Source organism: Dreissena polymorpha, unplaced genomic scaffold (assembly GCF_020536995.1).
Source record: "Dreissena polymorpha isolate Duluth1 unplaced genomic scaffold, UMN_Dpol_1.0 chrUn001, whole genome shotgun sequence".
NCBI classification, from domain to species: domain Eukaryota; kingdom Metazoa; phylum Mollusca; class Bivalvia; order Myida; family Dreissenidae; genus Dreissena; species Dreissena polymorpha.
The window spans coordinates 1897397-1924276 of NW_026273315.1; the positions used below are offsets into that span (position 1 = coordinate 1897397).

At 35.0% G+C, this 26880-nt stretch overlaps 2 protein-coding genes across 2 annotated transcripts; one reads left to right on the top strand and one right to left on the bottom strand.

Moving 5' to 3' along the window:
* Positions 1-528: 528 nt before the first annotated feature.
* LOC127863109 (regucalcin-like) lies at positions 529-6462 on the top strand. Its single transcript, XM_052402472.1, has 6 exons — positions 529-690; positions 1530-1696; positions 2003-2182; positions 2600-2815; positions 4829-4984; positions 5651-6462. Exons 2-6 carry the CDS (start codon positions 1540-1542, stop codon positions 5854-5856), a joined length of 915 nt encoding a protein of 304 aa, XP_052258432.1. The 5' UTR covers positions 529-690; positions 1530-1539; the 3' UTR covers positions 5857-6462.
* A 12862-nt stretch (positions 6463-19324) lies between these two features.
* Positions 19325-21651, bottom strand: LOC127863110 (uncharacterized). The gene is made up of 2 exons (XM_052402473.1): positions 21128-21651; positions 19325-20559 (listed from the first exon to the last, which is right to left on the bottom strand). The coding sequence occupies exons 1-2, from the start codon at positions 21582-21584 to the stop codon at positions 20159-20161; spliced, it is 858 nt and encodes a 285-aa protein (XP_052258433.1). The 5' UTR covers positions 21585-21651; the 3' UTR covers positions 19325-20158.
* Positions 21652-26880: the final 5229 nt, after the last annotated feature.

Consider the following 26880-nt stretch of genomic DNA (forward strand, 5'->3'; position numbering starts at 1 on the left):
TAGACAACGCGAATTCAATTTAACTTATTGTTTTGAAGAGGAATGTCATGTTGAATGGAACATTATTTATTTCGACGAATATTTATGACATACTCTAAAATAGGATCTTCCTATTAATTGTGACCTTTATTTAAAGGGACATATCGACGGCTTATAACGTATAATGTTAAAAAGAATATACTTTTAAATGTAGTAATTTAATTATTGCTTAACCCATATGTGTCTTTTGTTTAAACGCTTAGTAAAATAATACCAAAATACAGAAAGTTTTCACGATAAACAATATGATGAAAAATTAGTTGTTGAAACGTTATGAATCGAACGTTCATGAAGGTCTTGTAACATTATCTTTGAAGGTCGCAATATTTGTAGGCCTTCGTCCAATTCCATTGCGTACGTGTATCGTAGATAAACTTAAAAAAAAATAATTCATAATTAATTTCACGTTACGACATGTCCTAGATTTATTGATGTGAAAACAAGTTATAAATATTCAAGCATCTGATAACAGCTTTTCTGTTCAGCTTATCGAATGGCCCCTTCGATAGCGTTTAGCCATAGGCTGTATGTAAGATATCGTACTTGTTACTGTGTACATGTTAGTGGCCTTTGAGTTTGTTTACATAGTATTGTTTGAGATAAACTGACGGCGATAGTTTAAGAGTGTATATGGTTTCGCTGTGAACGTAGGTAAGAGAGATTTACCGTTATACAAGTATATATTTATTTATAAGTCGAATAACATTTCTTATTACTTATGCAAGTAATATCATTTTATTTTAATAACATATGCTTAAACATAGATGTTAATATCATCCTGTACTTGTTTAAAGCTGAATAAATTTTACAAGGGGAGAGTACCTGGTCTTTAGGTTAGCAATAACTAACTATTGTAGCGCATTATTAATGCTCAATAGTTGAATATTGAAAACTGCATACGAATGAAACGCAGTACAATTTAGTCCGAATGTACTAAGCGTTACTTAGAAGATTTGAAATGAGAAGTACAGTAGCTTGCATAGCGTACCTTTTAGTAACCTTATACAACCACTTTGAATTTGTATTACAAAACTTACTTGAATAGAAATGATGTTTAACGTTAATGTTTTAGAATAAACAATGGATACTTATAATACAGGTTTACTTAGAAGATTTCAAATGAGAAGTACAGTAGCTTGCATAGCGTACCTTTAAGTAACATTATACTACAACTTTGAATTTGTATTTAAAAGCTTACCTGGATAGAAATGGTGTTTAACGTTTGAAGTTTGAGAATGCACAATGGATACTTATACTAGAGGTTGCAGTCAAATTCGTTTTTGAGTACTGCAGTTCTATAAAAAAACGCTAAGCTTTCTATACCCGGCCGAAATCAACAATTACCAAAACGACACGTATCATAGACATTCATACCTTGAGCAGTGTTTCTATTTGCCCCACAGATCCGAAATCATGCAAGTTAAGACCTTGATTACTAATTCAAATACATGTACCGGTACCGACGGGGTGTGTCTTTCTCTGCCTAACAGACCGGAAATCATGCAAGTGGAGACCCTGATAGAGCGCAGCTGCAGCACCATAGGGGAGGGCCCCCACTGGGATGAGAGAACCCAGCAGCTGTTATATGTTGACATCAACGACGGGTCCGTCCACCGATGGACCGCAGCAACGGGCAAGGACGAGTCGCATAAATTTGGTAGGTATGCGAAATAATGTTGCAACACTGAGGAACCCAAAAAGCAATATTTCAACTGAACGTTTCGTTATATAGAGCTTTCTCGACGATCTGGGTATGTCATTTAAATGCATACAACATTTTTGCATCCTTGAATGTGAAATGATATCGAAGTGCGGCTTTTAAAGTAGACACAATTGACGAAACATGGGTCCTTCTTTGTTTGTGTTGCACAAAGTGCGACGTTGACATACATCTCTGGTCAAATCAGGAACTCAAAATTATTTAATTTTCGCACACACATATTCTTGTTTTCTGACTATACAGACTCCTACTGCTCGCTCGTGGTTCCGTGCCGGAAAGGCGGCTACCTGGTGTCCGTGGGTCGCTCAATCTGTCACTGGGACTGGAACGCCGGCAAGTTGACAACCATCGCCACCGTGGACGAGGGCAAGGACACGAGGATCAACGACGGAAAGTGCGACGCGTCCGGTCGCCTCTGGTTTGGTAAGCGCTGAAACGTTTTCATAAATGAAACGTTTGAAATTGAATTTACGATTTAAAGTGTGTAGGGCAAGTTGTTTGCGGATATATTTGCAAGTAGTGAGTTGTATTAAAGAAACAACGCTGCGTGAAATAAAAATGCACAGTGGTGAAAAGGGATACTTAATATGACGCTTAATTATAATAAATACGGAATCTAAACTTATATACAATGCACAGATGCAACGATCGCACATGCGTGGGATTGGACCTTTACTAGATATCGCAAAATATGACTGAGAATGTGAAAAATCATGCATTATTGCGTTGTATTCAGGGAAATGGTCCATACGAGCATAAACGAGTTATGTAAACTACGGAAGCAATTTCTTAATTTGATGTGTGACGTCATCCAATAGATTCCGTTGCTTTGTTACACAGGAACGATGGGGCTGGAGAAGAAGGCAGCGGTGGTGGAGAAACATCAAGGCGCACTCTACAGTCTGGAGCTTGACGGCAGCGTCCGGAAACACAAGGACGGCGTCACCATCTCGAACGGCCTGGCGTGGACGGACGACAACCGCACCATGTACTATATTGACTCCATCCCGAGAAAAGTGTGGGCCTACGATTTCGATTTAACTACAGGAACTATGAGTAAGAGATTATTGTGATGGTTTCGTGGGTTAGGCACAGTGCAGTGAACAGAGAACCGACAACTGACCCGCGTCATGCGAAAATTGGTATTATGTCCCATTGGACCGCTAATGAGATCGTGAAAAATTGCATGACTGTATAGCGGACAGAGTCACTCCTGACCACACTGCCCAGATGTGAAGGCTTGTTTGGAGCTACGCTATCCTCATATAACATAAAAACCATTTTCGCATGACGCGTTTCAAACTATACACTTCTTAGCCCGCCATATCAACAAAAGTGATTGCACGCGCATTTCCATCAAACAGTGTTTGGCATACATTATGTTATAACACAATACAGGTTAGTTCTAGTAGTGCATTATCTAGTTGCGCGTTTCAGAACAGGACCTTGTCCAAACGAAGATTTGATTTTGGAATTAAGATACATAGTTAATTCGACGAAAAGTATCCGCTTTCTGTATATTTAAACGTAAGAGCATGATAAGGCATACTTACCATGAATAATTTACCAGTCGCCACCTGTCAATCAAATTTTCCGATCAGCCAATCAAATATCGATTTTTTACACACCCCTCAGCAACGCTTATCTGGCCGCCATTTTGTCCGACAAACAAAGCGTGTCGTACATGTGGAATGGACGTAATTTTTGAGACTTTACACAGATTTTATATCAAATGAATGATCATTACTGTTTGATCATTATTTAAAATTGTAGGTGCTATACATGCTTTATAAAAGGTCATTATTTTACCTTTATTTTTTGAACATACGAACGAGTATTGAGAATACAAACACAATAAATAGTTTGACCACAACAGTTGTGTGTTCTTCAAAACATGCTAAACCGTTTGATGCACAATATTATAAAGCAGTTTGGGCAACATAATAATTGTCACACGTGCGTATTAATAATCTTATTGTCGATAATCAATAAATGACAGTATGTTGCGCGGATCTCAGAATGAAGGGACATTAAGAAAATAAAACTTCTTATTTACTTTAATGATTTCCAATTATATATTTATTTTCTGTGAATCATAAACAAGGGAAATCATTATAAATTGTAAACTTAAATATTGTTTTAACTAATGTTTAAGCAACAAAAAGGTGATTTCAAGGCGGCTTAGCCAGCTTTAGTGACTTCAAGTGTAAAATGTACGGCTTATAATACAACAACAACAACATTTTTAATACAACATATATTGATTCGGGGAGAAATGTGAACATTGCAATGAACATATAAGGTCCATCTTGTTATAAATAAAACAATTGCATAATATGCTTAATATATTCCATTCGAATGTTCGTGAACAGCACCGTATAACTAACATAGCATTTGTCGATAGTGGAATGTAACTGGTTCGCATTAAAAACCATGAAATAAAATGCATATCAGACTATCTGTTAATAAAACCTCGAAATTAGGCCTATATTAAATTATGATTGCAATCAAAATTTAATTTATATTTAAATAAACAGAATCGGTGGTTTTTTTAAATAACACAATAAAACAAAGATCTAAACATTTTTAATAAACAAAAAACATAATGATATAAATGTGTCATTTGCATTAAATACAAATATTTTCATTTTGTTTATATCAGAATAGCCGTCAGATTCTATATAAATATGAAATTAATGCTCATTTTTACAACGGATTTTATTCAATTCCCTATAATATGTATATGAAACGTTTCTGAGAGTCAGTATATCCTTTACTCATTTATTTTGTTTACGCCATTTCTCTCTTAAGCTTGTATGATTGTATTAAAGTTTTACAAAGTTAAGTGTGCGGCTTTTACCATTTAGATTGCAGAAAATAGCACGATACATCGTTACACATATAGTTGTTTACTCACCTTATCCGCTGTCATTGCCATGTGTTTGTCTGAGTTTTCTTATCACTAGACCACGTGACTCTGTGGGCTGAACGATCGATAATTTGGCGAATGGTCAATTAACAGTATAATACTTGATACATTTGTGTAAACAAAAGTATTATTCAAATCAGCCAACGAGCGAGCAATCATCAGCTTCGGGGCGGAAGACTCCGATGAGAATTTCCGGTCCCACGGCTTCCCAGACGGCATGACCATCGACATGGACGGTAACCTCTGGGTGGCTGGCTTCTTCTCCTCCAGCGTCATGAAGTTCGATCCTTCCACAGGTAGATTGTCGCCATGTTTTCATAAAGTTGGATGATTCTGCCTGTAGGTTGTCTTCCTTTAGTCAATGTATCTACAAAGTTTGATCTTTTTACATGTAGAAAGTCTCCATACGGTCATGTATTATAAAGTTCGAAGTTTGTGCTGATTTTCCCCTATGAATCAATTTATTTATAAAGCTCGACCGTTCTACGTGTTCATTTTTTCCATATGATTGATGATTCATGCAGTTATATTCTTCCTAATAGGGGAAGTATCCCTGCTATTGTAATTTTCATGAAGTTCGATCCATTTATATGCCATAATCCCCCATGAATCGACCCTACACGGGTAGCCAGTGGGTACATTCTCATAAATGATAAACGTTCGATCCTTGCAAATATAGGTGGTGTCACATGCATAATTTCAGCTAGGAAGTTCCATCATTCATTCTTCGTACGCTAGCTTAATAACATTCGATCTTTCAATATAGTATCTGCCTCTGTTCGATCAATGTTATCGTCGTGGTCATTTTTTCTTCAGGCTATTCATACTGATTATTTATTCAACCGGTAGGTGCTATAAACATTGCATTTCATGTTTCCATAGTTTTTCAGAAATGTTATCAATTATGCTTTTGAATGAAAATCAAAACTAAAACAGCTATTTGCACCTATATTCATTTTCAGGCAATGAACTTGCTCGCGTGAATTTACCTGCTGCTAGAGTTACCTCCTGCTGTTTTGGTGGGAAAACCTTCAACGAGCTATTTATAACCTGTTCCGCTTTCGATTTGTCGGATGAAGAAAAAGAGAAAACGCCATTGGCTGGCTCCGTATTTAGAGCTACAGAATTGGGATGCCGCGGGAAACCAGCTTCAATGTACGAGGGCTGACTAAAACGTTAAATACCTATGTGCAATAATTAGTTTGTAAATGCAATTTTTTTTAAGTTCTTTATCTGTTTTGTATAATGATTTATCGCATTTGATGGTTATATTGTTATTGTTTGCTTTAAAATGAATATGATCAAACAACAAATACAGTCAACACCAAGACTTGAAAAAAACTGAACATGAAGCTGAGTGCATTCTTATATTTTCTAAATAATTCATGCGCCAGATTCATGATTCAACGATATGTTAACCCTATCAGCGTAAATATGCTTTTATGCGGACGTTTTGGTGAAAAATACTTTTTCCCAGTTATATTCCGAAATGTTTTGTTTATGCAGATTTATTACGAAAATAAAGATGATTCATTTAAAAAGATGATGTTTAATATAACGTATAAATCATGACATAATATAGAAAAAATAGAAAAAATTCCATGTCGCAACGCGGATTTATGGCAATGTCGTAATTGCAGTTGTAAATGTTGTTCGTATGCTATGTTTGTGATTTTCTTTAGGCTTCTGTTTTGTAAACTGTTATGAATTCATTCAATGGTTCGTTATTTTTACAAACTATGTGAAATAAAACCCGATTTTTTCCTTACTCTTACGTCGGCTTAATTGTTGAATTTTGGAAAATCAGAGGTTTGAGTAGTTCTAAAATTTCATATTTTTATTCCAACATTATAGCAGCGCCCTTTATTTTTAAATCTTGTTTGATGACATAACATATTTAAAATAACGTGTAAGAAGTTTTGCACTGACGTTTTAAACTTATTTCAATCTCAAATAATGTGTTTGAAATAGTTCGATTTTTATCGGTGGTATCGTTGTATAGATTTCTCGATTTTTTTATATTAACAAAACTAAAGTGAGGCATTGTTTTGTTGATGTTTGTTTTCCATTAAGTGTTATTTACTGAACTTAATTACATGTGCAAACGACCTGAAGTTTGTCAGTATAAACTCGTTTCAGTGAATCAAGTTGGTTTAACACAAGTAAACATTCCGCAAATTCATAGCAATAGTTAATGTTGCTTACTCGCATATAATAAAAACAAGGCCCAATTCATTCTTCGTGTAGGATGTTTCTTTATTATCAATAGGCAAACATAAACTATTATCTTTCATTGAAAAAATCTCATTCAAAAGTGGCGCAACATCCCATAACATGTGTATGTTGAACTCGTTGTAATGTAAACACACATCAATTGTATTGAATTAAGTACGTTTATTACGTTGAAACTTTTGTAAAGTTTTTTCGGAGATTATCAGTTATTAATGTAGCTATAGCATACTGACTGAAATTTGTAACTCGCAAACAACACACAGCACACTCAACACACACAGGCACATCCGCACACGCACGCACACATGTACGCACCTACGTACGCACGCACACACACACACACAAACACACATACACACACACGCACGCACGCATGCACATACACACACACACATTCACGCACGCAAGCACGCACGCACACAGGCACATTCACGCACGCAAGCACCCCACACTCAGCCAGCCAGCGATCAATAAAATAATAAGTTTACCTTTCATTTCGAATATTTAGCTAAATTAATATGAGAAACGACGTTTATACAGGAAAACAAAGTAACCAGGACAGAGCCGAACGTAACCAATCAGCCGCTATCAAAAATCCATAAGGGTATTTTATTTCGTACACACTACCTGAAACATTTATCAATGATAGAGAAATAGTTATAGGATCGAATATATTACCTTCAGGTAGACTTCTCATATCTAATTGCTTATACTTTTTTCAACTTGTCTTTAAATATGTAACTTTATTTAAGCATATAGGTTATAGCTATAGCTTACTTGGTCTGAAATAAGCTGAATAAATAACAAAAGGGCGAGATTGAAACATGCAACATATAATTGTGAAAATTTCCTGGATACTTTGCGCATAATGTTTGCAACTGTCAACTTGGACGTTTCGATTAGGTTTTGTTAGGACGTCTCGTCACGTGTCAGTTAAGTACAGTGTGTAATCTGTGAAAATTTCATTGATACTTTACTTTACGAATATGCAACTTGCAATGACAAGCTTACTGAGCATTGAGAACCGAACGTGCAAATGGAAAACACAACTTGCAGAAATGTAATACATTTAAGCTGCATTTGAATTTTTTTATGTTACATATTGTGAACAGTGCAAACAAATGTATTACTGTTTTTGGTAAACATGTATATACTTTCGACGTTATTGCAAGGCTAATATTATATATGCATTAATATCACGGCCTCCTCTAACGTATTGTAAAGATTTCACTCACACATGGCATCGGTTTCAAAGATCTACTATTGAACTTTTTATGAAATATTCTGAAGTATTTAAAGACATAAGCTTAAGCACATTAAGTGTGTAGTTCGGTCTGTCCTTCTAACAGTTTTAACCCAACAAAGTTGCAATGACCGTTGGCCAAAGTCATAAACATTTTGTTCATGTCGTTATATTGTACCTCTAGATAACTGTGATACACACGTTGAATCTGTATTCCTACAATGTCTTTTGTGATTTTACATTTATGTTTGGCGGCGTAATAGTTGAGAAACATTTTACTATTTTAAAACAAAATTCAACATTCAATTTTATGTGCCAAGTATTTTCGATTTTTTTCCCATCATTTAAATTCATTCAACATCAACACATGCGTGAATACATGTACAACAATTAATTGGTGAACATGTTTTGTGTTTTTGTTTTATTAAGACAGTTAAGATAATGCGGAAGTCCATCACGTGCACGAGTATGCCAATAAAAACGCATATTATATATTATAAACTTACGTGTCTATTATTTCTTGTTTCAAGTTAATTTGAATGTTTATATAATAACCTTGTGTGTCCATGATTTCTTGTTAACAGTTTTTTTAATATGTTGTTGATATTTCGTACTGTTTCTTACAGTCTAATGTAAACTCGTGATATCTGGGAAAGCAACTAGGCCAGCAACCAGCCTTCAGAAAGCGATAGGAAAATTAACGGCAACACATTTTAATCAATCAGAACAAATACATAAGTTATACTTGCAACTTGAGTTTGACAAATTATTTTTTCCTTGATATATAATAAATCCTTTATGGAGAAAACATGTACTTACTATCAATAGCTGGCTGGACATGTAGTTTGGTTACACAAATCAAGTAAATATGATTAAATGAATAGAAAACTTTATATAAAAATGACTGAAATTATCTGTAATACAACCAAATAAATGCATATTACATAATACATTTTTTAAACTGATGTGCTTATTAATTGACTCTGTCTATAATATGAGGCCTGTAGTTTGCATGTTTAGTCATATTATTTCCATGTTTATTAGTTTAAATATTTCATCCAAACATTACACACGAATCAGTAACCCAGCAAAGCTGTTCCATCTCCGAGTTTCTTCAGTGTAGATTTCGCTTGATGTATACGTTCTACGTACCCATTCAGTGTCACCTATGGCAACCTTAGCGAAGGCCTGCATGCTGACACAAACCACATAGTCTTTCCCCTAGTGCCCTGATCTCTGTAATGATCGACCCTCATGGACGATTTCAGGGAAAGCCTATTTGTTCGTATTTGGACAGTACTGCATCGTGAACATGTACTCTCCAGCTACGGACGCCGTGAATCTTCCAGTGTTAGAATCATAGCCTCCACCTTCGTCGACTAGAACTGTCTTGAAGACAACGTCCTGGTTGACAGTGTATATGTGTTGCCCTTCAAGGTGTCAAGCGTGAAACATAACCAGTAGCCCTACTCTTTGCTCTGGTATAATAAACATGTATTTTACGTATGCTTATGTGATACTTAATGATCTTTAAAACGACAAAAAATATATCAGCGTTAAAAAACTTTTTGTAATCAGTTCAGAAAGATGTCCCGAAACTTTTTATAACTAAGTTTACCAGAAGTGTTTATTACCCAAATTAATTGAAAATGCTTTTACGTTGGTTATAATCGACATAATGTTTGTAACATCGCTATTGTATAACAAATAAACAACTCTGTGTGAATATGATGCTTGGCTTACGTATTAGCGGTTTTAGTCTCTTGCAGCTCAGTCTTTGTTTATTGACTTCTAAACAACGATAAAACGGAACTTGCGCCTTATCTATGTAATGAAATTTGTATATGTGTACCCGTATACGCATACGTAAATGTTCGTGTGATGCATATGTTTTGTTTAATGTTTATTAGGAAAACTTCGCATATAGTTTGAAATTAGCGCGGCGTTTACGATCTTTACTGACGTATTAGCTAGACGAGCTCTGTTTATCTAATATATTAACCGTTTGTCGGGAAACGGTCCTGTATTTATCGCGTTGTGTTAAAAGACATGAGACTGTTCAAAACTTAAAATATAATTAAGACATTATCAACTGTATAACAAATGTATAAATGTATTCAGAAAACTTCTTACGACAGCACGGCAAAATACTCAAATGAATTTGGAAACGTGAATCGCTAATTATTAAGTGCTAAGCGAATCCCAAAAAGTAGCTGAATGAAATTAAGGCAAGACATGCTAAAACAAAATTGTTTATCTTTAAGGATTTCGAGTTCCTTCGAGGTTTGTGCTACAAGAGATTGAACAATTGGTTGCACAATTTCTTTCATATTTCCGGTAAGATTTTGGATCCCAGCATCTATGAAGCCACCTACTTTATCATTTAGATCCTTCTTCTGTTCATGCACTGCCTCACGAAAAGATTGAAGACTTGCTTTCATATACTAGTATTCGGCAATTTCTCTCTTCCTTACTTCCAATGCATTCATGGCGTTGTTGAGTTTAACATTTTCCGCCTGCATCGCTTTCAATTAGTCCTCAACGTTTGCGTGTGTTTCTGTTATTTTGTTCAATGTGTTTTGCAATGCCAATTCGTTGCTGAGTACTCGTTCCAATAGTATGTTCTCATACTCATACTTAAAGCATACGGGACACGATGGCTCTACAGCCAGTGAAGTCCCAAACATTATCACTGTAAAGCAAGACGTTTGCATGTTCACTGTGTTTAAGTACACATTTATTTATACTTTTCTTCAAACATGTTTTTGTTATCTATCGTTTACTGTCAATCGAATGTACTTAGATCTCCTAGCTTAATTGATCTTAATGTTTCAGATCTTTAAGTGTAATTTAACGTTGTTATGATGTAGCTAGAACATCAACGAAAATGGGTTGTCTCGTACATCTGCTGTTTACGAAAACTGATGGTACAACTAAATGAGTTGGTTAATTAATTTTATTTTGATCAGACTTGATATGTTAATTTGAATCTGATGTGAACAAACACAACATGAAAGGGGGGTTTCTTTGTCCAATTTCCTCGACTGCTCGCGAAAGCGCAACGTCACTTTCTTGCTTACATTATGACGCCGTAAACTTTCAAATACATCTTAGAGAAACCAAATTAAAACATGTGTATCATTTTTTCACACATCACATATCCAAGCGTTTACCATTTCAATAGTGTTTAACATAATATAAAAATAGTTAAAAAGTCCAATATGAATGTGAAGGCGGTGAAAAAAATCTTTAAGAAAATATGTTCTTAAAAGTTGTCTAGTTTTAAAGTTAATGAGGTATTATAAACATATTCAGCTACTATGTCACTTCCGGTATTTTTTAGAAAATGTTCTATTTGAAAAAGGTAAATGCGGTAAAATAGTCTAAGTATATGAATGTTACAAAAATAAATGTATACATGAATCCATCATATTCACGTTTATAAAAATTTTTAATCAACTTCTTAAGTCTTCGGTTTTAATTCTTTTGCAAGTATATTAACGTTTACAATTACTTATCCATCGATGTGACAAAAGTCTATTATTATGTTTCTGTATAAACATGTTCAGAGTTACGTTACGTACTTTCCGCTATTTAAACGCTACAACCTTTGGATGGCCGTTCGTCGAGGATACATGAAATGGTTATGACAGCTATTCTTCTGATTGAAATGATTGGAGGTCAGGAACACGGAATAATTTTGCCACAGACCGCACTAACAATAACAAATTGCTTTCTGTTGACTGAATATGCCGATCTCTAAGCTATCAACTGAGTGGTGCAAACACTCTTGTTGCATTTCTACCCATTAGTATATAGTATTATTTTATATTAATATGAGAATTTTTTTCAGTTTTCATGACATATTATTTTACAAGTTGATTGAATTGAATTATTCCTATTAAGATTTTGTATAGCTTAACATGCGCACTATACGGGCGTTACATCCAGGTGCATATATTAATGTCGCTTTTCGCAGATTCTAAGTTGCTAAGGTGGCAGGGGATATATCAGTGAAAGGGGGTCCATGAAAAGTATATATCTTTAGGGTAGGGGTTACCTATGGTCTTTAAAAATCAATTAGGTATTTATAAGATGTATTTCTTGTGTAAGGTTGTAGAAAGAATGTCTAAGAATTTTGGAAAAAAACATTTAAACTAACCACAGCTCCCTAGCAAGAAAATTTTGAATCTCCAAAAAGGAGGTTTTCACTTTTGGCGGAAGTCAATATTTCACGCTGCAGAAACAGAACAAAACTTTGAAGGTAAATTGTGAAAAATCTAAACGTATGGGAGACACTTTTCTAGATAAATAAACAAAGCACAGAGATGAAATTAATGAGTGATGTAGCCAAAACTAGGATTGCATTCTGTTTGAATGCTCTGTGCATGCCATGAAATGGGTCAAATTTCTAAATTTTTCATTAAAAATGAGGTGGGTGGGGGAAAGATCAAGGGCCATAGTTTCACAAGTGAAGAAGCCAGCCTTGTGTTTGGTTGTATTTTCAATGTATATTGCCAATGTTATGACACTGACACAAAAAGGCTCTCTTTTGTCACTTTCTGTTATGATGAAATGGATTTGACTGTTTGCGGCCTTTCGGAACTCGAAATTTGGTCAAAAACATATCCCCTGCCCCCTAAGAACACGTTCGAGCAGTTTATCTCCGTACCCATACTTCGAGCAGACGGGACGAGAAGGCGCTACATCTAGTGAGCTCCTCTATATGACCACTGATAAGCATAACGCGAGTACACTCCACATTGTTTATGTTGCCTCTTTTACTGGCGATACGTGTACATGTACGGTTGTTCAACAATGTTTATGACCGCTTGGCTTAACCATGAATAAAAAACGGTCTTGGATCTCTAATCTTAATTTTACATGTACGGTTGTTCAAGAATGTTAATGACCGCTTGTCTTAACCATTAATAATTGGATCTCTAATCTTAATGTTACATATCTTTTAGTTAAAAAGTAGTGTTTGTGTAACTGACACATCCAAGTGGGTGGTTTGTTTAGTTATCAAAAATATAATGCTTGCTTTTTACGATAAAAAGATCTTGCATCAAGTCAGTTGATTTGTTATTTATAGATGATGATAGTCTGTTCAGAAAATTAAAAAAATGCACACTTTGTACCTTGTCAACATGTTTATGGAAAGATATACAAGCACACTTACTAACAAATATAAATAAACAAAACTGTGTCTTTAATTTAATGGCTACATACATCATTATTTTAAAATTTTAACTACATTTAACTGGTATTCTCTGCGTAACTAAAAGATGATATACACTAAGAAAATAGCACCAAATAATAAGCATTTTAGACATTCTCGAAACTAAGCTACTAAACAATAAAACAGCTTAAATAAAATTATTTTCACAGTGCCTTTCTCCGCCCACAGAACGGAAATCCCGCAAGTGTAGACCCTTATTACTAACTCAAATACACGTACTAACAGGATTTGTCTTTATCTGCCTCACAGACCGTAAATCATGCAAGTGAATAACCTGATAACAATCTCAAATACACGCACTTACGGGTTGTGTCTTTCTCTGCCTCGCAGACCTGAAACCATGAATGAGGATACCCTGATTACTAAATAAAATACACGCACGTACGGGATGTGTCTTTCTCTGCCTTACAGACGGGAAATAATGCAAGTTGACACCCTGATTATGAACTCAAATACACGCACTTACGGGTTGTGTCTTTCCCTTACCGGAAATCATACATGTGAAGACCCTGATAGAGCGAAGATGCTGGGCCCCACTGTGACGTGAGAATCCGGCAACTGCTGTTTGTCGCCATCAACGACGGATCCACAGATGGCAAGGACGAGTCACAGAAATTGGTAATTGCGTAAAGTGTCGCACCAGATAAGCTTGTGCAGTCCGCACAGGCATATCAGGGACGACCCATTCCGCTTTTACGGAATTTTACGTATAAATTAAGTCGCTTCTAAACGTAAATTCATTCCAGGCGGAAAGTTTTGTCCCAGATTAGCCTGTGTGGACTGCGCAGGCTAATTGGGACGACACCTAATGCCCATGAATGAAGCAACTTTGGCACACCTGTGAGTCCTATATGTTATTGTTAAAATTGAACTGTTCGTTATCTCCAGTTTGCTTAGTTCGAGGGTAGGGTTATGTCATCGTCGCGACCGACGGTATATATTCTGTTCTCAAAATATTAAATATTATATGGAAACTGACAGACACAATTTTGTTTCCATAAATAAAAATGAACCAACTAATGTCAAAAGAAATTACGCGAATGTTTTTTTTTAAATACCAAAATTAAAGGGATCTTTTCACGCTTTGGTAAATTGACAAAATTGAAAAAAGTTGTTTCAGATTCGTAAGTTTTCGTTTTAGTTATGATATTTGTGAGGAAACAGTAATACTGAACATTAACCATGCTCTAATATAGCCATTATATGCATCTTTTGACGATTTTAAAACCTAAAAATTATAAAGCGTTGCAACGCGAAACGATTGAATAATTTGGAGAGTTCTGTTTTTGTCGTTAAATTTTGTGAAACTACGAAGATTGCTTATATAAGGTATAAAATACATCAAGAATGTGTACTCGGCGGAATAGCTCAGTACTCTAAAGCGTTTTTACTTAGGACTCTGGCAGGACTCCAGGGGTCACTGGTTCGAACCTGCTCCGGACAATGTTCTTTTCCTTTTTTTATTTTTTTTTCTTGATTTTTTACTTGAGCTTTTACGATCCAATGTTTACATTTATCAATATAAAGCGTTTAATGAATAAGTTAAAAATAATGCCAAAATCTGTGAAAAGGCCCCTTAAATGAAGTCTTGAAAGCAACGATGTTTGATTGTTTACTGATAAATATGAATAACGGTTATGGCAATATGATAGCACGAAACCCGTCAGCGTGTTTCTTAAATTAAGGGACTTGTTCACTGTTTCGCAAACATACATTTTTCAAAAATTAAAATATGGCTTTTTAAATGTATGGATTATATTCAAACAATTGAAATAACACCCCAGGCAAAGAACATGTTTTCATCTATAATTTTTTAGATGCATGTATTACAAGCATAACGCTTTAAAGCGAAATGTAAGTACATGGTGTAGTTTTTATTTCTCGGAGGGAAATATTAGCAATTGTGCATTGGTGACGAGTAAATATTGCTTCAAATGGTTCCTGGTTCCAATCAATGAGAAATCAAATTAAAAAAAAATCAAGCTATTATAATTGTTTCAGACTATTGCAAATAGTATATATTTGTAAGTAAATACATTGAATGAAATTTAAAAAAAAATACTAATGTGATTTAGACCCTTTAATAACGTCGCTTCATTTATTCAACTCCCATGCATATAACGACACGGAACAAATGATAATTCTCATATTTTTATAGGCCCGGTTGAGCAAGAGGCATAGCGTAATTTGTGGGTACCGACGATGTGTGTATGTCACATTGGGCACATTTTTTTTACTTGAATCCTTCAAAGTGGTCATCATGGCTCAAAATTCGGCAATAAAGGTGGGTGCTTGTTTTAAGAGTGGTCTTACTTTGTTTATGTCGGACAAAGTGCGATGTTAACATACATCCATGATCAAACACCACTCAGAGACCTTGAATGATCGCACACACATACATGTTTACTAGTTTAGCGATTCTCCAGACTCCTACCGCTCGCTTGTGGTTCCCCGCCTAAATGGCGGCTACCTGGTATCCGTATGTCGCTTCATCTGCCATCAGATGCAAAGGCTTGTTTGAAGCTACGCTGGCCTCATATTACATAAGAACCATTTTCGCACGACGCGGTTCGAATTATACACGTCTCGGCTCGCCATATCAAAACAAGTGATTGCACGCGCGTGTCCATCAAACAGTGTTTGGCCTACCTTATGTTCTAACACAATACAGTTCTAGAAGTGCATTATCTAGTTGTGCATTTCAGAACAGTTTTGGGACGTTGTCCAAACGAAGATTGATTTTGGAATAAAGATACATAGTTACTTCGACGAAAAGCATTTGCTTTCTGTATTTACACGTCAGAGAAAGAAAAGGCATATTTACCACGAATAATTAACAGTATAATACATGATACCTTTGTGCTAAAAAAGTAGTATTTAAATTAACCAACGAGCGAGCGATCATCAGCTTCGGGGCGGAAGACTTCGATTAGAACTTCCGGTCCCACGGCTAGCTTAATAACTTTCGATCCTTCTATATAGTGTCTGTCTCTGGTCGATCAATGTTTCCGTTTTGGTCATTATTTGTTCTGGTTATTCATATGGATAATTTATTTCACCGGTAAGTGCCATAAACATCGTATTTCATTTTCCCATAAATTTTCAGAAATGTTATCAATTAGGCGTTTGAATGAAAATCAAAACTATAACCGCTAGTGTTACCTTTATTTATTTTCAGGTAATGAACTTGCTCGCGTGAATTTACCTGCTGCTAGAGTTACCTCCTGCTCTTTTGGCGGAAAAAACTTCAACGAGCTATTTATAAGCTGTTTCGCTTTCGATTTGTCGGGTGAAGAAAAAGAGAAAACGCTATTGGCTTGCTCCGTATTTATAGTTTCAGAACTGGGATGTCGCGTGGAAACAGCTTCAATGTACGAGGGCTGACTAAAACGTTGAATACTTATATGTAATATTTGTAAATGCATACTTGTTAAAGTTCTTTATCAGTATTGTATAATGATTTATCGAATGTGATTGTTATATTGTTATTGTTTGCTTGGAAATGAATATGATCGAAAACAGATACAGTGAAGACTTGAAAAAAAAACTGAACATGAAGCTGAGTGATTTTTTATATTGTCTCAATAGGTCATGCGCCAGAATCATGATTCAATGCCAGTTTAACCCCATAAACGTAAATATGCTTTTATGCGGATATTTTGGTGTATAACGACTTATTACGAAAAATGTTGTCTAGGCAAATTAATTTCGAAAGAAAGAGGATTCATTAAAAAAGATGATGTATAATATAACGCATATAATTATATGTTTCGGCATGAAATGATAACATAAAATCCCCCCACCCAAAAAAAAGTCATAACGCGGACTAATGGCAATGTCATAAATGCAGTTGTAAATGTTTTTCGTATGTTACGTTTGTGATTTTCTTTAGGCTTCTGTTTTGTAAATTGTTATGAAACCATTCAATGGTTCGTTATTTTTACAAACAGTGTGAAACAAAACCCGACTTTTTTTTATTTTACGTCGGCTTAATTGTTTTTTTTTTTGATAATCCGAGGTGTGAGTAGTTCTAAATTTGTAATTTTTTCTATTTCAATATTATTGCAGCGCCCTTTATTTTAAAATCTTGTTTGATTACAGAACATATTTAAGTAACGTTTAAGAAGTTTTGCACTGACTTTTTAAACTTATTTCAATCTCAAATAATGTGCTTGAAATAGTTAGATTTTTATCGGTGGTATCGTTGTATAGATTTCTTGATTTCTTAAAACTAACAGATGTAAAGTGAGGCATTGTTTTGTTGATGTTTGTTTTCCATTAAGTCTTCATTACTGTACTTAGGCTTACAAACGACCTGAAGTTTGTCAGTATCAACTCGTTTCAGTGATTCAAGTTGTTTTTAACACAAGTAGACACTCCGCAGTTTCATAGCAATAGTGAATGTTTCATGCTCGCATACAATCAAAACAAGGCCCATGATCCTTCATTTTTTTTTATTTCATTCTTCATGTAGGATGTTTCTATATTATCAATAGACAACATTAAATATAATCTTTGATTGAATAAAAATCATTTAAAAGTGGCGCAACATCCCGTGACATGTGTATGTAGAACTCGTTGAAATGTTAACACACATTAATTGTATTGAATGAAGAACGGTAATTACGTTTAAACTTTTTTTTAAGTTTTTAGAAAATTATATGTAATAAATGTAGCTATAGCATTCTGACTGAAATATGTAACTCGCAAACAACACACACAGGCACACGCACGCACGCACACACGTACACACACACATACACATATTCACGCACGCAAGCACCCCACACTCAGCCAACCAGCGATAAAGACACTAATAAGTTAACCTTTAATCTTGAATAAACTGCTTAAAATTTTAAGAAGTATTTACATGTTAAGACATAATCTTATAACGATTTCCGATTTGCGATTTTACTAAACAACGCCTTTAAAAAAAGAAATTGCTATGAAGAAATATTGCTTTTTATTTCTCGGAGGAAATATTAGCAATTTGATAATTAAGAGTTATAAAACAAGCATGAAGCAAATAGATCACAGCTCTATTGTACACGGCTGCTATAGGGTAAAGGTTTATTTACACGTGTGTTTTTGAGTGATTAATTCTTGGTTAAGTGTATAGTTCGGTCTGTCCTTCTACCAGTTTTAACCCCAAAGATTTCCAATGACCTGTTTAAGGCGTTGATCAAGGTTATAATCAAAGTTGTTATGTCAATATAGTGTACTGCTAGATAACTGTGATACGCAAGTTGAAACTGCAGTTCTACACTGTCTCTTGTGATTTGACAGTTTTGTTTGGTGGCGTAATAGCTGTCAAATTTCAATTTTATGTGCCAAGTATTTTCGATTATTCTCATCATTTAAATATATTGAAAAATCAATACATTCACGAATACATGTACACCAATGAATTTGAGAACTCGTATTTTTGTTTTAGTTTTATTTAGACAGCTAAGATCATCCGTATTTCTAACACGTGCTAGAGTATAAATATACAAACGCATATCATACATTATACGCCTCCGTGTCTATTAGTTCGTGTTTAAATTAATTTGAAGGTTTATATCATAAACTTGTGTGTCCATGATTTTTTGTTTAAAGTTGTTTTGAATATTTTGTTGATATTTCGTACTGTTTTTAAAGGCCATTAAAAGGTGACGATTCGTAATTATTACCGATTTTTTAATATTTTTTGCATATTTTATTTAGAAAGGTTATGTATTTCGAGCTCAAAATATAGTGGCCTTCAAGTCAATAGTTTTTACAAACAATCAGTTTATTTACATCGCTGTTTACTCATTAATGCCGATCGCTTCCAAGCCGGTTTTGCGATAACAAATTTTGATTTGTCGGTACAAAACACTGTGTATCACGTGACCAGGTCAAGGTTGAAGAGGCCAGACATTCAAAACAAAAATGGCGTCAAAACAGAAACATATATTAAAACTAGTATGCATGATGCAATTCCATTTAAAACAAAATATTGTACAACACAAAAATAACTTACCGAACTCATGTTCGCTTTCTTTGTTTACGAGGATATTGTGTCGCTTGCACTACGTAATCATATATGCGTACTTTACGAAATAAGCCGAGGAACATTGGAGATAGCGAAAATGTTACGGAAATTGCAAAGTTGTAAACATTTCTGCAAATTATGAAACGGATAAATCTTCCATTATTCTTGAAAACGTTGCACCTAAGCTATGTTATTATTTTTATGCAATAGCAACTGAAATCGGGAAAAAATTGTACCATTTTTTTGCGTAATAGTTGGATTTGTCACCTTTTACGGGCCCTTAACAGTCTAAATAAAACTCGTGAAACAGAGAAAGCAACAGGGCGAGCAACCAGCCTTCAGAAAGCGATAGTAAAATTTACGGCAACACATGTTCAACAATCGAAACAAATAAATAAGTTACACTTGCAACCTGTCAAGTTTGATCAATTGTTTTTTACTTGATAAATAATAAAGATGTTATGGAGAAAAAATGGAGATAAAATACTTACTCTTCATATATGTCTGAACATGTAGTTTGTTTACCCAAATAAAATAAATATGATAAAATGAACAGAAAACCTTATATCAAAAAGTCTGGAATTATTTTTAAAACAACCAAATATATGAAAACCACTTAATACATATTTTTAACTGTTGTGATAACTAATTGAATGTTTCTATTATATGAGGCCTATAGTTTGCATGTTTAGTCATATTATTTCCATGTTTATTAGTTAAAATATTTCATCCAAATATTACACACGGATCAGTAACCCAGCAAAGCTGCTCCATCTTAAACTTTCGTCAGTGTATATTTTGCTTGATGAATACGTACTACGCACCCAGACCTTGTCTCCTTTGACAACCTTAGCGAAGGCCTGCATGCTGGTGCATACATGATAGTTTGCATCATTGTGTCCTGATCTCTGTAATGATCTTCCCTCATGGACGATTTCAGGGATAGCCCAATTGCTCGAATAAGAACAGTACTGCACCGTGAACATGTACACTCCAGCCACGGACGCCGTGAATCGTCCAGAGTTAGAATCATAGCCTCCACCTTCGTTGACGAGAACGGTCTTGAACACAACGTCCTGGTTGGCATTGTATGTATGTTGACCATCAAGGTGCCGTGCGTGAAACATTACCAGTGGCCCTACATCGGTAAAAATAAGCATGTAATATAGAATGTATAATTTGCTGATCTTAACATAAATAAAACACTACCAGCTGTATAAAACATCTTAGTTAGTGCAGAAGGATGTCCTAACACTTTATAGAGGTAGAGCTTTTTCAGTGTAAGTATTGTTTATGCTAGAATCGACATAATGTTTGTAACATGGCTATCTTTTTTACAAGATAACGACTTTGTATGAATATAGTGTTTTGTTTACATACATATTAACCGGTATTATGAAAACGGCAATGGACATATCGCATTTTGTTAAGAAAGACAAATTTGAAAAATATTTGCATAACTATTTGCAGCTTAAGATAAAACTGTTCATAACTTCGAATGCAAAGAGAAAATTAATACCTGTTTAAAAAAATGTTTGAATGAAGCCCGACAAATTCATATGTTTGACTGCAAAATACTCAACTGGATTTGAAAACGTGAACCGCTAATTGTTACGCGCAAAGCGCAATATAGGAACCCACGAAAGCCGATACAAATTAGCGAATGCAGTTAAGACAAGAGAGACTCTAACCACAAAATTTCGTACCTTTCAGGATATCAAGTTCCTTCGATGTTTGTGCAACAAGTGATTGCACAATTGTTGACATTTCTTGCACATTTCCAGTAAGATTTCTGACGCCAGTCACTAAGAAGCCGTCCACTTTATCAGTTAGATCCTGTTTCTTTTCGTGCACTTCCTTACGAAGAGATTGAAGACTGGCTTTCATTTCTTCGTCAATTTCTCTCTTCTTAACATCCATAGCATGCATGGCGTCATTGATTTTCACACTTTCCGCCTTCATCGCTTTCAAAGTGTCCTCAACTTGTGCTTGTGTTTCTGTTATTTTGTTCAATATGTTTCGCAATGCCAATTCATTGCTAAGTACTCGTTCCAACAGTCGTTCCTCATACTCATACTTAGAGCATACGGGACAGGAAGGCTCAACAGCCACTGAAGTTCCAAACATTATCACTGCTACGCAAGACGCAAGTACATAAAACATTGTTAACGTTTTAACGTTTGAATTTTGTACTGATGATACGTGTTTATATACCTTTCTTCAAAAAAGTTTTACGCCGTTTTGTGAAAGTCGAGAAACTAAAACGCACTCGGAACACCCATCTTTGTTTATCTGAATGTTACAGATCATTTTGTGTAATTAAAATTTGTTATTGCGTAATGTTAACATCAAATTAAGCGGATAATCAAGTAATCAACATTTGCTTTTTACGATAAACTGATGTGAGAACCAGGTGAGTAATGCGTTTCAGTCGATGAAAAGCAATTAGAATCTTTTAATGCCGTCTGGGGCCGAATTTTTCATGATCCATCGATTCGCGCATTTGAAGAAGAAGAACGGCTGTGATAACCATGTATTGTTTTCTCGATTAGAGGCCGTTCGAAGTGTAAAACATTCAAAAACCAGAAAGAAGGTAATGATACTTATGCAAAATAAATAATAATAGTCTTTTTTCACCGCTAATGAAGAATATTGCAAACGTTCATATCACTCAAAAAACATTAATACCAGAAGACTTATATATTTGAAATAAAAATTGTATTTACGGTATTATGACGGGTTCATCTATATCTAGTTTTTTCTTATATAAATACTTTATTACCGCATTTATCCAAAAAGAACATTTTTGAAGAATACAGAAAAGTAAAATAACAGTCTTATTTCTTTAATCACATCAGTTTTTTTTAAACAATAACACTTTTCTCTCTTACCTGTTTTCTTAATAACGCATTTACAATAAATTAAAATTTAAAATGCTTGCATTTTTTTCTCTTCAAAAGACACATTTTTAAATTTAAGTTTCAGCAGTCCGTAAAAAACAATGTTGTATTTTTTATTTGGTTTTTCATTGAAAGTGTATGGCAATCCTAAGTAAGAAATAACGTAAAGTTACGCTGATAATGTTTGAGCAGTGTAGATACTATTAGTAAGATTGCCTTGCCACTGATGACCAATTTAGGTGAAAATGATGATAGAATTGATTCATGCATTGTTTGGAAATTTGAAATAATGACACGTCATAAATATTGTACAATATTGTATATTTGTTTAACAAAATGTGAACTGGTTTTCATTGTCACAAGCAAAATTATTTTGTCGTTTAAACCGACTGTTCTTATAAATAGTTTAAAAACATTTCTTTCGCAAACAAATTTAGATACTTGGCAGAAAGATGCGAGAAGGGCCTTCAATATAATGAGAATTCTAAGAATAACAGGTTCCAAGTGCACTTAAACTGGTCTCTTTGTGTTTCTACAAGTTCCTCATACGTCCAAATATAAATTATGCAGGCCTAAACTGGGGCTGCAGCGCCAACAGCACTCAATTAACTTTACATAATTAAAAAGAAATGCCATATGAATAGCCATGGAGCCATGCTTTCTATCCCTATTATCTATCTTTTAGCATGCGTGAGAGAGAAGACTATGCTCCTGCATTTTAAGATACGCTTTCAGCTGCCAACAATTCAGTATTTATCCTGGAACTAGAAACTGTAAATAAATTTGTCGGAATCGGCACCACATTAGGTATTTCTAAATAAAGAGCATGTCTCGGGGCTATAAAAAAGGACTTGCTGAGTCGTGTCGGCTTCAATAAGACAACACAGGCAGATCTGAAACCCTCTCTGACGCCCCAATGGGCCGTTCATTCGGTTCATTGTCAAATAAAAAAGGAACGTTTACCCTACGTACCGTGTGAGGGTAGAAACGGAATATTGCATACACGCTTAGTTTCATGAGCATTTAAAAATCTATACGGATTGCTAAACAAGTCTTAAAGTTTAGCCGTCGCTTATGTAATCTTTTCTAACAATATTTAGTGTTTACACAGACAAAACAAAAAATAATCATTCAATTCATCTCAACATTTTGAAACTAAGTATCTGACCCCACTACCAGCTCGTGAGTAACTGAAATTATGAGATCTAGGACTGAAATGATAAGACTGTTTGCTCTACACTAACAATGCCATAACAATTTTTAAAAGCCAGCTTTGCTTTTTTGTGTCACGCGCATATCGACATTTTGCCACTAGTGAAATGTCTAATATTATGGACTAAAAGGCCCAGGAGGGCATAAATACATCCGTTGTGTATGTGAGTGTATCGGGTGCGTTAATGGAGGTGTATTACTTGGTCATAATATTTGTACCTGGGGAGTGGCGTAAATTGACTCCAAGTTCATCTGCACTTGGCTATACATTCAACATTTTATCTTAGGATATCGGGCATCCAGATGCTTATTCTACCAGCATTTCACTTGATAGATGCATAACGCGACTTAAGATGGCAACAATGTTCAGATAACATTGGCTAGCACCTGTTGGGGCTTGACCCTATCTGTAATTAGAAACACGTCACTTCTGACGATCTGCTCCTGGTTCGCATATTAATGAGTTTCCTTTATTTAACAGTACCTATAATTTTAATACATTTAAAGATTTCTGTAAAATTGTTTCAGTAAACTTTGTGAAGGCTATACTTATCAGTTTAGTATACACAATTATTAGTATTATCCTACAGCTTAATGATTTTATAGAACACAATACGACCTATTAAGCAAAGATAAGGTTTATCCCACATCTTGGTGTATCCCACGCCTAGTCATGTGTGAAGGAAGGTCATATTACTCGGAATCAACTAGAATCATTTTTAGTAACATCAAATCAGATTCAACAAAACAAACAATTTGATACCAAGATGTAATATATTTTAAACACACAATGCAACACAAACACCAAAAAAACACTTTTTTCACAACGTAAAGCGCGCGTGCTTATGACGTCATTATTGACACGTCAAACGAAAACAGTTTGAATTCACGAGAACATATTTTACGACACAGCTGACGATATCACTTGATTGCGTCATTTAGGTCATTGGGTACACAGTCGTTTAACGAGTTAACGAGTGTGTGTTTACGATGGATTATTATAATATTGTGAATGTGAATAACAGTGTTGGGATATTAAACTAGATTGAAACTGGTGAGACTGCATTTTCGATTTTGTTAAAATGTCGAATGTACTCAAATAACGCGATGTTTTGTTAAACAATTGATGGATTAAATTTAAGAAAAGTGTCAGTGAATTGTTCTTTAGACTTTTTGAAGGAAATTGATGTTGAATTACAAGGGTAATTATTTTGATGAATAAGTCGTTCCTTTGTCAGTCGAGAGAGACAGAATGAGAGAGACATAGAGAGACAGAGAGAGACAGAGAGAGACAGAGAGAGAGAGAGAGAGAGAGAGAGAGAGAGAGAGAGAGAGACACACACAGAGAGAGAGAGAGAGAGAGAGAGACAGACAGAGAGAGAGAGACAGACAGAGAGACAGACAGAGAGACAGAGAGAGACAGAGAGAGAGAGAGAGAGAGAGAGAGATAGAGAGAGAGACAGAGAGAGAGAGAGAGACAGAAAGAGAGAGAGACAGAGAGAGAGACAGAGAGAGAGACAGAGAGAGAGAGAGAGAGAGAGAGAGAGAGAGAGAGAGAGAGAGAGAGAGAGAGAGAGAGAGAGAGAGAGAGAGAGAGAGAGAGAGAGACAGAGACAGAGACAGAGATAGAGATAGAGATAGAGAGAGAGAGAGAGAGAGAGAGAGAGAGAGAGAGAGAGATTTATTTCGGTATCATGGTGCAAACACAATTAACAAACATGTTGCATTCATAAAATAATACTTAAAAATACAAACATGAGTATTAACCATGTCACGCAACACAGTTCCAAGGATAGCACAGAAAAGAGAGCGAACTCTTATTTCCATTGTGGTCCTTGTGGATGGTGGCATGACATAGAGAGACATACGTTGTTGCTTAATAATATATCACAGATTTAAACTGAGCATTAATAATATTTGAATCGGTGGACATTATTGTAGGAATATCACAGTTAAAAATGAGCACATACAACATGAAGTTAATAAATGACTTAATTAATTAAAATATTTAAATCAAATAAAAATTTATCACAGACAATTACATCATTAACATCACAAACTGACTAGTGAAATGTAATTAAAAAGCTGAATGTATTTAAAAAAATGTACACATGCTACCGATTACTTAGTAAAATAATATTATAAAATCTGACTATGGGACTCGGATACACTAGTAATAGAAGGAGGTAACCCATTCCATAGTTTACAACCCACAAAAACAAAGGACTTGATACCGAAACCTTTAACCTTCGGAATAGTGAAAAGAACCTTTTTCACGGAACCGTGTATTGTGACCATGTGTTTCCTTAACCGGAATGAAATGCTCACCCATATAATCCGGGGCTGTACCAGCAACAATCTTAAATACTTGAGTCAGAATAATCTGATCGACTCGTTTGGATACTTGAAGCCAATTAAATAATTTAAATTGCTCATGACCAATGTGTGACCGTGGGTCTAGGTTCAAAATAAACCTTTCCCACTTATTTTGAGTTACCTGTAACTTGTTCATCCATTATTTTTTCATACCATAGTACCAAAATGAGCAGGCATAGTCAAAATTACATTGAATAAGCGACATCACCAAAAGTTTCTAAGCATGTTGAGTGAGATATTCACGTTTCCTAAATTAAAATTTTAACCTAGAGTTTGTCTTTTTTATTACTGAAGAAGCCATTGAATCCCAATATAAAGTTTTATCCAATGTTACACCAAGATGCTTAACAGAAGAGGTTGGCTCAATAACCTGGCCATTACATGATACATTTAAATAAGGATTTAACCGCAGTTTGGGCTTAGAGCCAAAAAGAATGGACTCAGTTTTACCTAAGTGTTATGACAATTTATTGTCAATTAGCCATTTACTAACAACCTCAATTTCCTCATTCAGGGCATTTTCAACATCAGATTTATTTTTACCGGTAACCAAAAGGCCAGAATCATCAGCATACAATACAAGTTTGTTTTTTACAACCTCTGACATGTCATTTACATAGATTAAAAACAGAAGGGGTCCTAAAATTAAGCCCTGAGGAACACCACAAGAAATATTCGAAAAAGAGGAAAACGTTCCTGAAACATCAACCAGTTGTTGTCGATCAGAAAGGTACGATCTAGACCACCTTAAAACATCTTTACTGAGACCTAAAGCTTCCATCTTCATTATACCATGGTCTACAGTATCAAAAGACTTTTGAAGATACAAAAGAATCATGCCAACAAGATTGCCTTGGTCCATTTGCAATCTAAAAAAAAATCAGAGAGATGAATTAGACATGTATCAGTTGATTAATCTCGCCTTAAGCCAGACTGGAACTTATACAACAACTTAATTTTACAACGATATT